We start from the raw sequence: 16272 nt of genomic DNA on the forward strand, positions 1-16272 counted from the left end.
TTTAAGACTGCTCCTGTAGCTGCGGTTTGTGGGGGCGCATTTTTTGCCTAAAGATTCCCAGATGCAGGAGTCTGCATTTTCTGATGGGCATCCTGGCAGACAAGCATCAAAGGGGGGCGTCCTTTTAAAGCCCTTCCATGCCCACTGGAATTGATCATTCATCAAATGCAGCCGTGTTAGTCCTTTGCTGTAAAAAGAGGAGGCCAGGAGGTTTACAGTGCTATTTGCTCGTCTAGGTCAGAAACCTGCTTTAGCAGGTGCATTAAGTGGGGTAGTGCTTTGGTTTTCAACAGGGGGGGCCAAGACCCACGACTGGGTCACGGCCCAGTCTAAGGTGTGTTGCAAAAGCAGCACTACCACCATACAAGTCAAAAATTAAGAAATGGGTCCCCAAATGCATGTTTGGCTTAAAGGGACCCCCTGGATCTGCACCGTTTGGAGACTACTGGGTTAGTGGGGTCATATAAAGGAGAGAGTGTGTGTAGCTGCCTAAATTTTCCCAAGTTTAAGGCGAGGCATGAGCGCTGTCCAGGTAAACAGAATGGCTTCCCAGCTGTTCCTGCCGCAAAGAATATGGCACTTGATTCCAGGGTATGTTACTGGCGGGGTGGAGGTACATGTACAAAATACTGGTAAATTGTGAGTGAGGAGCACACCATGCCCTACAGCATGAAATGCAACAGAAATATCCGCCCTGCCAAGTCACACCAGAGGACCATCTAAAGTAGCATCCTGTTTTTCTTCAGTGGTCAACCAGATGCCTCTGGGAAAGCCCACAAGCAGGGTACAAAGGCACTAGCCCTCCACTGTTGTTGCTTCTTGGCGATTATATTCAGGGGTAGACTGCCTCTCAGTGGGGAGGTTCCACATAGCCATCATATAACCATTGATAGACTCCTCGTCTTCTCCCCCCCCGCCCATCGTTTGCCTAATCTCATAGTATTTAACACACACACAGAGCTTTCACGCCTGTGTCTCCATAGACAAGGGGCAGGGAACCTATGGCCTTCCCAATGTTGCTGGACTCCCAACTCCCATTAGCCCTAGCCAGCATAGCTGATGGCTAGGGATGATGGGAGTTGGAGTCCCAACATCTGGCTGGTGACAGGCTCCCCACCCTTGCTATAAGCAATCCAAACTCAAAGCATTTCCAGATCAGTCAGGTCACGATGGTGGCAGTTTTCCAGAATAGTCCTGACAAGACACCATTGGCCGCTCTATATAATGTCACCTGTGTGTGTAGCCTTAAAGACCATGAGCGCCCCCCGGTGGCCAGATGTGGTAATTGCAGTCCTTTCCCCACATTCTTGTATTGTTTTATACCAGTGGTTCCCAAACTTTTTTCGTCGTCGTCGTCGTCCCCCCCCCCGGAGCCACTTGAAAATCGCTGATGGTCTTGACAGACCACTTAATGATTTTTCTGCCTGTTGCAGGAATAGTAATGCACTGGGCTAGATGCTGCATGATTTTTAATTGTATTTTAATTGTTTTATTTCTTATATTGTATTTCCTTCTATTACAATTTGCATTCCACAGCAGACAAATGGTGATGCAATAAAATACAATATAAGAAATAAAAGAAGCAACAAAGAGTACAGTGAACAGCCACTGTTAATACTTGAATGCAGGCATGCTGTGGACTACCTGAATGAAGCTCGCAGATCGCTGACTGTCCGTGGACCACAGTTTGAGAACTCTTGTTCTATACTGTGAGTCACTTGAATGGAATTTTTGGGGAAGGACTTTAGCTCAGTGGGAGAACCATTCCAGTATTTGTGGGGGGCACTTTGGAAGAGACAGGACACTGCAAACAGAGAATTCTTTTAGGCTACATCTGATCTTCCAGGATATTTTGTGCAAAGTGAACATGTCAGGGCAGTGGACCCTCTGCTCATCGTCGTGCATTTCCTAGTGCCCCATTGTGCCATCCTCTGGAGCTGGCTCTGGCATGCAGAAATCCCCAGGTTCGATCACTGGCATCTCTAGTTAGAAAGGATCTGGCCGAAGGCAATGTGAAAAGGAATCCTCTTTCTCTTCCTGAGATCCTGGAGATAATAACCCTGGATTAGGTAGCCTGATAATAAAACAGCTCAAAATTCTCAGTTTCCGCAGCACATCAGGTACCTCCAGCCGTAAGCGTTCTTCAGGTTTGTTTGATACAACTTGTCGCTAAGGGGAGGCTGTTAGCAAGAGTGGCTGGCCTACGCTCCTCCTGATGTTGGACTTGAAATTTCTCCGGGTTCAGCCGGCATGGCTAAGGTCAGGGATGCTGGGAGCTAGAGTCCAGCCACATCTGGAAGGCTAAAAGTTAGCCACCCCTGCTTTTGGGGTCTGCTAGACAACATCTCTGAGGATAACAATTGAAACCTCTGTCGCGTGCTCTCTTTCAGGCAGAATGGACTATTAAGGAAACCGCCCCGCCGAACAACTGGCCTCACGAAGGCAAGGTGGAGTTCAGGGATTATGGCCTTCGCTACAGGGACGACATGGATTTGGTTTTGAGAGACATCAACATCACTATCAGTGGAGGAGAGAAAGTGAGTGTCAGAACCTGGTAATAGGCAAGGAAGTAGTTTTGGAGGTTAAGAAGGCAGCTTTGGCGCCATGTAGGGAAGAGGCAGAGGGAGTCAAAGGGCCAAGGCGGAAAAGGAGCTGGGTGGAAGAGATCAGAACAGAAAATTCAGGCCACTTCAGCAGTCTATGGGAGGTGGGAGGGGCCAAACAGCTGTGCTCAAAATGAATATTGGTGCCTCATATATCAGAGAGAAAGAGAGGGGGTTGTTTTGGAGTTCCTTGGCATGTTACTTTCTATAGATGTGCAGGAGGCCCCATCGCCCATTTCCTTTCTCCGTCTTCGGGTAACGTTTAAACCGTAGCTGCAAGTGTAGCCATTATGTCATCCAAGAGGAGACTCCTGTATGCCGAGACTAGCTTTTTTTTATCCATAAAGCAGGGTTTTACGTGGCCCTTCAGTTGTTGCCAGCATGGTCAGGGATGATGGGAGTTGTAGTCCAGCAACATCTGGATGCCCAGCCCTGCCTTAACAAAGGCAAAGTCTTTTCTGCTTGCAGAACCGCAAGCCAGCTTTCCAAAGAGAAGGCACTTCATTCCTTGATTGGGAGGGGTGCATTGGGGAGAGAGATTCCTTCAGGTGCAGCTTATATCCTTCGTCCTCCTCTGTTCCAGCTTTGATGTCTTCTTTTCCAAAACTAAGGCCACTGTGGCTTTTCCCTCCCCTCTGATCTTCTCAATAGGTGGGCATTGTTGGAAGAACAGGAGCTGGAAAATCATCCCTCACTCTCGGCTTGTTCCGGATCAACGAGGCAGCCAAAGGGGAGATTCTCATTGATGGGATTAACATCGCTAAGATTGGGCTTCACGATCTTCGTTTCAAGGTCACAATCATCCCCCAGGTATAAGCTGGAAGCTCCATTTTTGCCCTTGATTTGATTCTTTCACTACAAGTCCTATTTAAATTACGTTGGCTGTGTGTACCGCTCATGTCACCACATTACATACAGGCTGAGTCCATGGATTTTAACGAGTGCCTATTTTTACTTGCTTGCTCCATTTCAAAGTTAGTGCTTAATAATGGCCAGGAGAGACAATACAAAAGGGGAATAAAATAATTTCAAAGTACCATGTCTTGTGATGCAATGCGACCATCCCCAACCTGGTGCCCTCCAGATGTTTGGGACTGCAGCACCCATCAGCCTCAGCCAGTGTGCAGTGGAACTGATTGAGACAGTTCTGGGATAGGAGAAGCCAATGCCAGCTGGTCACCAGCTAAGTTAGTGGGGCGGGTCTCACTGTCTCACCTCTCCCCGACTCCCTGGTGCAGCCAGGGAGGAGAGATGCATGGCAGTCAGTTTTCACTGGATTGAGCAAATAATAGGTCCAGACTTCGGGCTGGCTTGGATACATACAAGTGAACAAGTCCTGAGTTCACTTCCAAATGGTCTTCGTGAAGTTGCTCGGTGGAGATAACTGCAGGATTGTGTCCCGGGGTTGTACTCAACTAAGAGTAAAAAAAGGTAAAGGTGTCCCCGCACTTGTAGTGCGAGTCGTTTCCGACTCTTAGGGTGATGCCTTGCGACGTTTACTAGGCAGACCATATATATGGGGTGGGATTGCCAGTTCCATTGAAATTAATGAAGCTACGTTCGTTAACATCAGTGGGTCTACTGGGTAGGACTAGCACTGAATACCGCACCCCATTTTTTGTATATGAGTAAACCCAAGAGGAGATTAACCTTGTGCATATGAAGGCCAGCTCTAGCGCCCCCTTCTTGGTGTACAAATGTGTACAGACTTGGCAAGTGCACATTCAGTTTTGAAAAGGTTTGGAAGCACATTCAGTGCTCTCTGGATCCTGCGGTACCCACACCTTAGTCTGTAACTCGCTAATCCCAAGCATGTCACCTGTACTTGACCTGGAATCGTCCCAGTGTCTACGCTCTGCTGGCGAAGCTGGCTTCTTCCAGACACCGGAACAGGAAAACGGCCTCTTGGAGGGCACTTTGTGTGGGCTCAGGATTCAAGTTTCCTGCATGGGAAGCAGCTCTGTGTACGTAAGAGAGAGAGGAAACGGACATGTCAGCATGGCCAGTGGTGATCTAGCAACATCTGGAGGGCATCAGGTTGGCTCTCTCTGCTGTAGAGTATGATGGGTGATGGATTGCGCGCCTGTATATCTTCCTGCATATCCTCATACCATGACCATTTCCAGCCATTCCTTGCTCGCGTATGTGCAGTAGGAATTTCTGGAATGTGCAGCACAGCCCCATTTCCTTGCTTTGTGTTGTTTAAATAGGACCCCATCTTGTTTTCTGGCTCTCTGCGTATGAATCTGGACCCTTTCGACCAATACTCTGACGAAGATGTATGGACGTCTTTGGAACTCGCCCACTTGAAAGGCTTTGTGTCGGCACTCCCTGATAAACTCAATCATGAGTGTTCAGAAGGTGGAGAGAACATCAGGTATTGTATGGTTTTTGTACCTTTCCCCGCCTCCTTTTTAAAAATCCCATTATTATAAGATTGCTTCTGCCTGAACAGTATTTTACGAGTCATGAAATTTACCTCTGTACAGTTCTGAAATCCTTAGACTGTGTATGCAAGCTTGAGCACGGCAACGTTTCAAACCCTTTTTGCTCTCACTTTCTTTAAAAACTGAAAGCAGCTGTTCTCAAGCAACCAAGCCCCACACTGCACTCCCTATGCAGCTCGCTCCTCAGGGACCCACTTTAATTCTCCGTTAAAAACCCTACATTTCTCCCAGCATGTGTACTCCTTACATTCATCCCAATGTTTGCATGGCGGCCCTTTTTGGCGACTGAAATATTTGAGGTCTTGTATTTTTGTGAACGTTTGGGTACTCTTGAGCCAGTGTGGTATAGTGGTTAAGGTGTTGGACTACGACCTGGGAGACCAGGGTTCGAATCCCCACATAGCCATAAAGCTCACTGGGTGACCTTGGGCCAGTCACTGCCTCTCAGCCTCAGAGGGAGGCAATGGTAAACCCCCTCTGGATACCGGTTACCATGAAAACCCTATTCACAGGGTCGCCATAAGTCGGCATCGACTTGAAGGCGGTCCATTTACATTTTGAAGAATGTGACAATAGATCAGTCTGTGTCCCCCCCCCCCATTACAGAATAAAAGCAGAGCCTTTCCTAGATCAGGTCAGAGTCCACCTAGTCCAGCATCCTGTTTGCTTGGTGGCCCACCAGAAGCTTCAAAGGGAAGCCCAAAAGCAGGACCTGAGTGCAACAGACACTCTCTCCACTTCTGATTCCCAGCAACCGGCATTCAGAGGCATCCTGCCTTTGACAGTAGAGGTAAAACATAGCCATTGTGGCTAGTAGCCATTGACAGCCTTATCCTTCAGGGATTTTCCTCATTCTCTTTTCAAGCTGTCCAAGAGGGTGGCCGTCACTTTCTCCTGTGGGAGCGAATCCCACAGCTTAACTAAATCCCATAGCTTGAAGGCAGGCTTTTGTTTTGGTCCACCCGGAATCTCCCAACATTCCGCTTCACTGGATGGCCCAAAGTTCTAGTATCATGAGAGAGGGAACAATTTTTTTCTTTGTACACTTTCTCCGCACCGTGCGCTATTTTAGAAGCCTGCAGAAACTTGGCAGCTGGCCTGGCTGTAAGGCCTTCCAGGCCTTCTTGATTTATGTAACAACAACAACAAAAAACCCAGCATATTTTCATTGGTTTCTTTCCCTCTGCAGCCATTGGTTCTCTGCCCCCCGTTGATTGCTTTCACGTTGAAGTGATGCATAGCTGTGAATTGCTGTTGTGTATGCCCTTTGTAAACACTGATGGATTGCTGTCATGTCCTCTGCGCTTAAGTGGCGGGCTCGTGCAAGCCAGTGCTGGGTGCAGATAGCTCATCTCTCCCTCTTCATTCAGTTGCCAGGTTTCTTCCGGGTGCTGTTGAAGGTGCTGATTTAAAGCTCGGAACAGTCGGAGGCCCTGCATATCTGGGGGAGCCAGCTTTTCCCATGCAATTTCCTCCGCCCTTTAGGACAGGAGTGGAGAACCTCCAGCCTAGAGACCAAATGCGGCCCTCTGAGTCTCTCTATGTGGCCCTTGGAACTCTTTTCAGGCCACACCCCTCACTGGCCCTGCATGCACCCTGAGTGTTGTTTTTTTCCTGGCTTCACTGTTGTCAGGCCCAGGATGTGACTCAGGAACCAGACCAACGATTGTAGTTAATTCGTGTTTTATTAGGGTAATGTCCAAACAAAGACTGCGTTTTCTCATGAATCAATACAGGGATACAGGTCCTGCGGCATTGGGAGAAAGTTGACAGAGCAAGGGACTTCTTCCCGCCTGTTCTTTAAGAAGGGGCCAAACGGGCACGCAATCTTTCGCTCCTCCTTAACTGCCCCTCAGGTACTGCCCGCCTTCCCCCCCTTCTCTCCTGTCTTTTCAGCTGTCTGCGTGTGCGCGGTGAGGGGGGCAGCATCACCCCCTCCTCTTCTGAAGTTTCCGATTCCAGGATGGGGGATAGGGGAGGGGCTGATGGTAAACTGCCTCCCCGCTTTTCGGCTGTGAGCAGCCCTCCCTCTTCCCCCTCTTGCTCTGAGCCTGAAAGAGGGGGAGGCGTGAGAATGTCCAGGGAGGGCTCAGCCTCCCCGTTGCTAAGCGACCTTATCACTGGCAGTTCCTCTGTTTCGTCTTCGCTCCAAAGGGGGGAAGTTCCTCCCCCTTCCCTCTGCCATCCATCCGAATACTCTTCTCCCAACTCTCCGGGATCGAGCTCCCCGGGATTGGGACCCCAGCTCTGCCTTCCGACAACTGTGCTCTTCAACACTGACAGTGTCTTTTGCTTGTCTTGAGGGAGGATAGAGGGGTGCGTATGTGTGTAGAAACTAACCTACTGTACAAAATAAAATTTACATACTTTACTCTGCCCACTTTTGCTTCTGGCCCTGCCTACTCTTGACATGTGGCCCCCAGAAAGCTGCCCAGAAGGGAATGTGGCTCTTGGGCTGAAAAAGTTTCCCCACTCCTGCTTTAGGAACATCTAGTGAGGAAGTGATGAGCAAAAAACAGTATTGGAAACAGGAATTCTAGCTGCCTTGTCTAGCCCTATGGAACCGTGTGTGAGAGTTGACTTCTCATTTTCCGTGTGTGTCTGGGCTTAAGTCTAATACTGAATTCCCAACCAAAGCTAAATCCTCCAAAATCTGTGTGTCGTGGGGTTCTACTCAGCCCCTTAACGAAAGCCGTTTGGTTGTCTCCCTCATGATCACATGATGTAGCTTTCCACCTCCTCTGACAAATATAGTAACGATGCTCTTAGATCTTTTTTGAGAGGGGCTGTCGAATTGAAACTGTTGTTTACATTTGCTGGGTTCCAGATCATGGGTGGATATTTGGGATTCAGCCGTTGCAGCTGCGTTTCCTACAAAATAAAAGTGGCAAGTTCAAGTAAGCCCTTGAAAAAGCATGGATAATGTGTTGCTTGGCCTTGAAATGGACTGTTTGTTAAAATTTCAATTTTTAAGGTTTTTTTTTAAAAACTTTCTGTCTTTAGCGTTGGGCAGAGACAGCTGGTGTGCCTTGCTCGAGCCTTGCTTCGGAAATCCAAAATCCTGGTTTTAGATGAAGCCACGGCTGCCGTGGACCTTGAAACAGATGACCTCATACAGTTAACAATCCGGACTCAGTTTGAGGACTGCACTGTCCTGACAATAGCACACCGGTTGAACACAATTATGGATTATACACGGTAAAAGTAGATGAGCCAGCGAGTGGATTCGGTCCTTTTTAAAAGTGGTTTTGAATGACAGGACAGCCAAAGGAGCCCTGTTTGGAGGGGCTGCAGCACATTGATGGAGCACGTGGCTTTGAATGCAAAAGGTCTCTGGAGTCTTCCAAGGCAGGGCTGAGAAAGGCTCCCGCCTGGAAAGCTGCTGCCAGTCAGTGTAGGGCAGGTGTGAGGAACCTATGGCTCTCCAGCTATTGATGGGATTCCCAGCTCCCATCATCTTTGGCCAATCAGCATTGACCATGCTAGCTGGGGCTGATAGATCTTTGGGTGATTTGCTGGAGTTTTTTGACTCCCAACAGTTAAATGAATGCACGTACAATCACCGTTTTGAAAAACTGCTCTGCCACAGCTGACCACCTCCTAATGACTTATCTCAGCCTCTGGGGTCCTGACTATTAATTGGCTGCCTCTGGTTTGGTCTTTGTTAAATTCTGTTGGCCACTTTTTAAAGGGATATACCATATAAACCAAATAATATATGAATCAAATAATAAATACAACCCCTGATCTGTAGTAGTAATTCGTATGTGGATTTAAGAACATAAGGACAGCCCTGTTGGATGAGGCCAGTGGCCCATCTAGTCCAGCATCCTGTCCTCAGTGGCCAACCCGATGGCTCCAGAAAGCCCACAAGCAGGACCAGAGGGAAACAGCACACTCCCCACTTGTAATTCTTAGCAACTGGTATTCAGAGATATACTGTCTAACAGTGGAGGTAGAAAATGGCCATTGTGGCTAGTAGCCATCAATAGCCTTATCCTTTAAGATTTGTACTTGTATGTGCAGGCTTGACCTAGTGGTGAATAGCTCTGCCCCCTGAGACACCATTTTGCGCCTGGCACCAGCTGGTGGACCTTCCAAGTTCTAGCAAAAAACCTCAATAGATTCTGCAACTCTTAAGTCTGCTGTTACAAAATTATCATAGAACTGTAAATATGTTTGCTACATTTTTTCATTCTGTTTTGTTTAGGGTGATTGTTCTGGATAAAGGTGAAATTGTGGAATGTGGTTCCCCTGCCATCTTGCTCCAAAAGAAGGGCATTTTCTACAGTATGGCCAAAGACTCTGGCTTGGTTTAATGCTTAGGTTGCAGCTTCTCACACTGGGGATGAAGCTCAGAAGCGGCCTGGTAAACCAGACATAAATGAAGATGGTAGCATCCGTCAAGATCCACTGTCCAGATACTCAAGCCAAATAATTCCACTACTTGCAACATATTGAAAACGCAACAACTCCCTCCCTCCTTCCTCTTTGCTTTCCTGTCCTTTTAAGAGTTAGTTTGGAAGCACAGGGGTACTGATGGATAGGTTGTACTTTTAACCCAAAGCCCAGACGTCATCTAGAGCAGGGAGTGGCTAAAGTTTCACCCTCCACATGCTATTGGACTGCAGTTCCCCATTATTCCTGAACACGTTGGCCAAGCTGGCTGGAGCTGATGGAACTTGTCCTACAATTGAAGGGCCAAAATGCAGCCACCCCTAATTTCTAGGCCTCCAGAGTCTTGCAACCAGTAGGGCCAAGCTATTTTGAGTCCTTGGTACGTGGAAAGCTTGACTGAATTAGTGTGTTAAATGTTGCTGGGTCATCCATGTTTCTGTGGGAAGAGGCTCTTAGAAATGCTGGTCAATTTCCCCTTGGAAATCCAGCTTTTCTGTGGGAGGAACCTCTTCAATAGCTCCTAGAGAGGATACTAATTTATGGGCACAGTCCAAAGTTTCCACGCCATGAACACCATTGCTGTATGCTGGCACAAGAGGAGAGATTTTCCTTTTATTGTGATCGATGTGCTTATCACATTTAAAATATGTACTTTTCCTGATGGCTCCGGCTTGGCAATGGAGGAAAGAATTAAGACAGAGAACAGGGGATTCATCTTTTTGGCCATAGAAAGATTGGAATTGGTTTGTTTTTTTCAAGAGCTTTTTACCCTGTACCATAAGGTTTTTTTTAATCCTGTGGACGAAAGAATCAACCCCCCATCATAGGCAAAATGTGTGTGTTTTGTTCCAAAAAGCAAAATTCAGCCTAATTGTTTCCAACTCCTTAGGGTTTTTTCCCCTAGCCTCCCTCTCCTGTTGTGTCCTGTCATTTACTTGGGAAGGATCTGCAACAAAAATATGCATTTCTTGTGCTCTCTGTAGTCTTGTTTTACCAAAGCAAAGTTGGAAAGAAAATCAAACTTATCAGGGCATCTACATGTGCACTCCAAGAGCTGGGACTTTGAATTATGTTGCTGACTTTTTCTAAAGACACATGTCTCTTCTTAGAATAAAGTTATTTATTTATTTTTTGTAAATACAATTATCTAAAGTTAAATAGATCACAATTTACTTTGGTATTTTTGTAATGACTCATGGAAAAAAGGTTTCAGTAAAACCTTTTTGTTTGGAGAATTGTCCTCATTTGTCAAGTTATTTGTAAACCTACAAGAAACAGCAGAAGCTCAGCTGCTTGTATAGACACATGCAGTTTTCTTTTACCCAACACAAGAACACTGGCCATGGTTTAACTGCTTGTGGTACGGTCACTTAAGCTGTGGACCTGCTTAATTTTGGTTTAAAAAAAAACCCAAAACCCTGAGTTTACAAGGTAAAATATGTGGATTTGGTGGTCAATTGTAAGTTGCACATCTGTGTTTAGTAGTTAAAAGTGACTCTTTAAGCTTTTAATAACCAGAGCACTGCAGCAGTGGAGGTTTTAGGATAGGAAGGCTTTTTTTTCTATGTTCTTAAAGGACCAGCAAATATTTTAAAGACATTCTTCCCACCCCCAGCATTAAACATAATCTGTTTTGAACCTGAGCACTGACCTTTTAGTACCACATGAGGAGTGATTGCAGGATAAAGGAAAGCTAGAAAATCCCCTTCTGTGGCACCTCTGCTATATAACTTAATGTCACAATTGCAAGAGCACAAGATCAGCCTGTCACAAAGGGGAAGTCACTTCTGTCAACATCTTAAAAAGGCAGCTTTAACAAAGGAGCTAAATGAGCCCCTGCTCATCCAAACCAGTTCTTCCATACATCAAGGCAAAGGTTGGAGGCACAGGGATGTAAACAGCAGCCAGGTGACATGGCACATGAGTCATCAATCTCACATGGTGAGGCAAGGAGAGTGCACCTCTGCTACCTTCATCGTTCCAGGTAGGAGGCAGCATTAAGATCTCATGAGAAAGGGGGAGATTTGCAACTGGGTAATTTTTCCCCCTCCTACTTCACAGGTGAGGAACCATTTTGCCTTCATGGGCCAGGCCCTTAATGCAAATGGCCTTGTAGACCAATTTGGCATGTGGGTGGGGCTACCCACCTGTCTGTCAATCACTTCACATCAGGAGCAAGCCACCCGTCCCTGAACAGGCCAAGACTGGCTTGCAGGCCAGAGGTTCCCCACTCTGTACCACTAAGGATACTGATACCAGGCTAGCTTAACACATGGTTTGGAATTTATGCTGGTGGGTTTGCATTCAGGGTTTGCACTATAAGCACCATGATTTTACCTCCCACGTGAGCAAGGAGGATGGTATGGCAATCGAGAAGAGCTGGGCAACATGTAATGCTCTTACATCAACAGATGTAGAGAGAGCTCACTGTACAACTCTTTCACATAAGCAGAGATCGCCCAAAGACGTTAAAGTCCCCTGCAGATCTCAAAAATGCACCATACCCCCAATTCAGAAAGTGACAGCTAGTATTGACAGCAAGTTATGTTGTCTTACAAGATGAACAATTTTATTTAAAATTTAAGAAGGGCAAGACAGCTGTCAGGTTCAAACTGCACAATGCAAGCCAATGTCTGAATTTATGACGCTCCAACACCTGGCTGAACCTTGCCTTGGTGTAGATAACTTGTCCAGATCCACACAAGCATTGCTGGAGTCTTTAAGCAACACCACAACACCTACGCTACCTCCAGTCCATGCAGGCAGCCTTCAGCTCTCTCCGCTGGGTCATGCCTTTAATTCAGAACAGAAGTTGGTTCAAGCATCTTAATTGTGGTTGCATCTTCAAAAGGGCACTTGCAATTAACTCATTTGGCATCTGTGCCAGTAGGCTTATGCAAAATTCCAGTGGGTGCAAAAAAAACACAAATTCCCTCCAGTTGGATCACTGGGGCAGAATATTTCCATTAGCCACCCCAACTGAGAATCTAGCCTCAACATTCACAGCATCAGTTATCTATATCATTCCCAAGGTTAGAAGATACATCAGAACCTGCTCGTGCCAAACTGCTAAAGAGATGGGAAAATATCTGAGCCGTTTGAGACTCAAGACTCTCACTTCTACCGTCTGACTCGTAGCAGAACAATTACTTTGATCAGAAAGACAAAATTCTGGCCCTATATCGCAGGAAGCTATTTTTACACATTTTCATCTTGGCAATACTTTTAAAAGCTTCAAAATCTTTGCAATGCTCCATGAAGAACTTACAAATCTCTAGGTTAATACAAAATCAGCAAGATTGTTTTGTGATTAGAAAAGTGCCCCATCTCAGATAGCAAGGGACTTACCAGTCCCTCTCTGAAGATAAGGGACAACATGGGGCTCGGAGGATCTCCCCCCTCCCAAAAAAATAAAAAATCTGGTCTCCAACTTTTAAGTCAATTGTTACAGAAGCTCTGATGTGCCTCATTTCGCAACACAGTCCTCACCAATAGATTTAAAAGCAACCTTAAAAAACAGGATGTTTAACAGAGATCAACACTTAAGGAAGTGGCCAGGGAGAACAAATACTGGAATCAAGAATCCCTTCAGGCTGCATGAAAGGCCTTATCCTGTACACATCCATGTGATTGAGGTTTTCCACGGCAACACCTCTTGATGCAAAAAAATAAAATAAACGGAACTGACTTCTGCCAGCATTGTTTCAGGATACATTCAGAGGCATACATTTTGAAGAGAGATTGGCCAAGAAGTGGTATACATTTTCCCAAAGGTTGAGTCTTCTAAAAAACACATCTTCAGAGGCAAAAAAAAAAAAAAAAAATCACAGCATGAAAATAATTTCCGTAAACTCAGAAAGGGCTCTCTGAGAAGGCATGACTCCCTCTTTTAAAACCGCATGCCTGAAGTTGCTCAGAGACGCCTGTAGGTGCCAAGAAGAGCATTGCAGTGAGGGCAATAGTGGTCCACGTCTAGAAGGGCATCCACGCAAAAGGGGATGAGGCAACAGCCAGCCACGCACCTGCAAGAGAAAGCAAGCTGCACTGAGAACACTAGCTCTGTTCGTGCCTTGTTGCTGCCATTTCTAGAAAGAACATTCCTAGGAGTGTCATCAATACTGAGCAAGGCGGACCAAGAGTCGGACTCGGGAAACTGCGAAATGCACTAAGAAAACGCATCCATGTCCAGTGTACATACGGTAGCCAGTTCAGTAACCGAAAGGACTTTTGAATGAGACCCCTGACTGCAGAGGGCCATTTCAGATCCATAGATAAGAAGTTTTCTCACTCTCTTCAGCAAAGCGTATCCAATTAACATTTTCCAAAAAACAAATCCCACATATACGCTCAAGTCCCTGCGTGATTGGTCTCTGTTTTCCTATAATTGGAAAGAGCTTCCTATACTGCAAAATATAAAAGTTCTTTCTCAAGTGGCGTGCAGAAAATTTAAAAAGCCGATTAAAAATATACAATACCGCCAATGCAAACTACTAAAAAATATGACAATATCAACACCGTAACTGGGCACTGATGGTAACCCCTTCTTCCAACACACCTCCTTACTCAACACCTCTCAGCCTCCTGGTTCTCACCCACAGCCCAATCTTGCAAGTCACTCCAAAATACCCCACGTTCCCTGAACCTGCTAAATTCTCCCTAATCTCACGCTGCCTCCAAGGGCTGGCACCAAAGGGGCCAGCATTGTCCCTTGGGTAGCGCCCCATCTATGCCCCATTCGCTCACCACCTCTGCCTGCACCTTTCTCTGCCATGGAGTGGTTCATACTGTGATGCGGCAGACCGTTCCTCCTTAAACTGGAGCATGTTGCATGGGATACGTTTGGGAAGCGGCCTTCTGGCGAGCTGCTCTCTGGCTCAGTGTTAGCTACATTCACCAGCAGTGGCTGTCCCAAGTTCTGCTATCCAAGATCCTTTAGAGGCAAAGACTGAACCTGGCACATTTTGCATACAAGCCTTCTGCTCTACCACTGTGCGGTGGGCCCTTCCCCACCTATGTAGCTGCCTCATTTGAAGTCCAGCCGTCTAGCTCAGTACTGTCTGCTGTGACTGGCAGCATCTTTCCAGATCCCAGCCCTGCTACCAGAGCTCCAACTGGGATCTTCCCCATGCGAAGCATAAGCGCTGCGCTACGCTACGGCCCAATGTCAGTGGAAGGGAGGGCGTGCACTGACCAGCGAGAAAGGTATACTGTTCTCTTTGCCGCTCGCTTACATTTCAGCATCACTTGCATAGGAGAAACTCCCTGGAGATACTTCCCTGTGGATCAGATCTACTCCAAAACTGCAGAGCTGCAGCTCAGTGACAGAGCTTTGCATGCAGAAGGTCCCAGGTTCTGTTCTTGGCATCCCCAGGTAGGGCTGCTAGAATTCCCTGCCCGAACCCCTAGACAGCCCCCGTCAGTGACTGTTGAAAATATGAGCTTGATGGACCGATGGTCTGACTCGGTATAAGGCATACTTCCCTGGGGAGAGCATTCCAAAAACGGGGAGCCACCACTGAAAAGGCCCATTCGCATGCGCTGATGTTGTAGCCTAACCAGACACCTGTATATTGCCATGGATCTGACCTGTACATGTTGTGCTGGGGACGAGAGAAGGTGGTCCTCTTGGCTGTTGAGCTCATCAACTTTGTTGCGAAGTGCCCTGAGCATAACGCAGGAGCGGCTAACCTATGACCCCCCGGATGCTGTGGGACTCCCATCAGCTCCACCCAGCGTGACCAAGGGCCAGGAAGGATGGGAGTTATCATCCAGCAATTATCTGGAGAGTCACAGACTAGCTAACTGCCCCCAGTGTATTGCATAGAGAAAAGCAGCGTACAAAGAAGGTTGGACAGGACTTCACTTACCCCAGCACACAGAGGCTGCCGCAAACCACCCAGGTCAACGCCCCTGCGTTGTGCGAGAGGCGCGTCACGATCATTTTGTTGCACGACGCGCAGCACATCTGCACGGGACGGTCATGGAAGACCAACGGTTGCTGGACATAAACCGCCTGAACAGCAGCTGGGGGCAGGAGAGGAGATAAAGGCAAAAGGGTCAACACACTCTCTTCTAAGCTCCAGACATGCCTCGCAAAGCACCCCCCAGAGATTCAGATCCACAAGAAGAAAAGCCCCAAGGGGAAGGGAAGGTAGTTCAGTTGTGGGGCATCTGCTGTGCATGCAGAAGGTCCCAGGTTCTGGCATTCCCAGGTAGGGCTGGGAGAGACCCCTGCTGGCAACCACAGAAAGCCGCTGCCCGTCAGTGCAGACATTACTGAGCTAGATGGACCAGTGGTCTGACTCGGGATAAGGCAGCTGGGTGCCTGGGTGCTCCTGGGTGATCAAAATGAACAGAATGAAGAAGGAAATGGGCTTCCCCGTTGTTCAAAGCGGGTTACCATCTCCGAACACGGCTAAATCGCCATTTAAGGGAACACGAAATGTTGGGCTCCAATTTCCGTAAGCTCCAGCCAGCATGACTAATAATCAGAGAGGATGATGAGAGCTGTAGTTCAACAATACCTGGAAGACAATACCTTGGCCAACCCCCTGGTCTGCTCTGAACTTGCAGTTGGTCCCCAAAGGTGTGGGCACAGAAAAGGTCTTTGCCATCACATGCTGCCCAAGTTTCTTTGAACTGGAGATTTGGACCCTGGATCTTCTGTATACAACGCTGGTGCTCCACTGCTGACCTATGGTCCCAACCCCATTGGTACTGCTCTGTGGCTGACCCACAAGCTAGCCTGAGCTAGCCATCTCCTCTATGGAGGACACCACATTATTTAATGTATTTATTATTATTATTAATTTACTTATTAAACT

General features: G+C 47.2%; 2 protein-coding genes across 7 annotated transcripts in view; one reads left to right on the forward strand and one right to left on the reverse strand.

Annotated features, from left to right (window-relative positions):
- The window catches only part of LOC133371831 (multidrug resistance-associated protein 1-like), a 100660-nt gene extending 89977 nt beyond the window's left edge, over positions 1 to 10683 (forward strand). For all 3 annotated transcript variants that reach the window (XM_061599679.1, XM_061599677.1, XM_061599678.1), the window contains 5 exons: positions 2391 to 2537; positions 3255 to 3413; positions 4814 to 4980; positions 8054 to 8248; positions 9261 to 10683. In XM_061599679.1, the coding sequence (XP_061455663.1) occupies positions 2391 to 2537; positions 3255 to 3413; positions 4814 to 4980; positions 8054 to 8248; positions 9261 to 9369 (777 nt within the window). In that variant the 3' untranslated portion in view covers positions 9370 to 10683. The remainder of the gene's footprint in view (positions 1 to 2390; positions 2538 to 3254; positions 3414 to 4813; positions 4981 to 8053; positions 8249 to 9260) is intronic.
- A 1307-nt stretch (positions 10684 to 11990) lies between these two features.
- LITAF (lipopolysaccharide induced TNF factor) overlaps positions 11991 to 16272 on the reverse strand; it is a 28537-nt gene continuing 24255 nt past the window's right edge. For all 4 annotated transcript variants that reach the window (XM_061599680.1, XM_061599683.1, XM_061599681.1 and 1 more), the window contains exons 3-4: positions 15316 to 15472; positions 11991 to 13470 (exon numbers count right to left, since the gene is read on the reverse strand). In XM_061599680.1, the coding sequence (XP_061455664.1) occupies positions 13362 to 13470; positions 15316 to 15472 (266 nt within the window). In that variant the 3' untranslated portion in view covers positions 11991 to 13361. The remainder of the gene's footprint in view (positions 13471 to 15315; positions 15473 to 16272) is intronic.

The sequence above is a fragment of the Rhineura floridana genome, chromosome 17 (genome assembly GCF_030035675.1).
Source record: "Rhineura floridana isolate rRhiFlo1 chromosome 17, rRhiFlo1.hap2, whole genome shotgun sequence".
Classification (NCBI taxonomy): domain Eukaryota; kingdom Metazoa; phylum Chordata; class Lepidosauria; order Squamata; family Rhineuridae; genus Rhineura; species Rhineura floridana.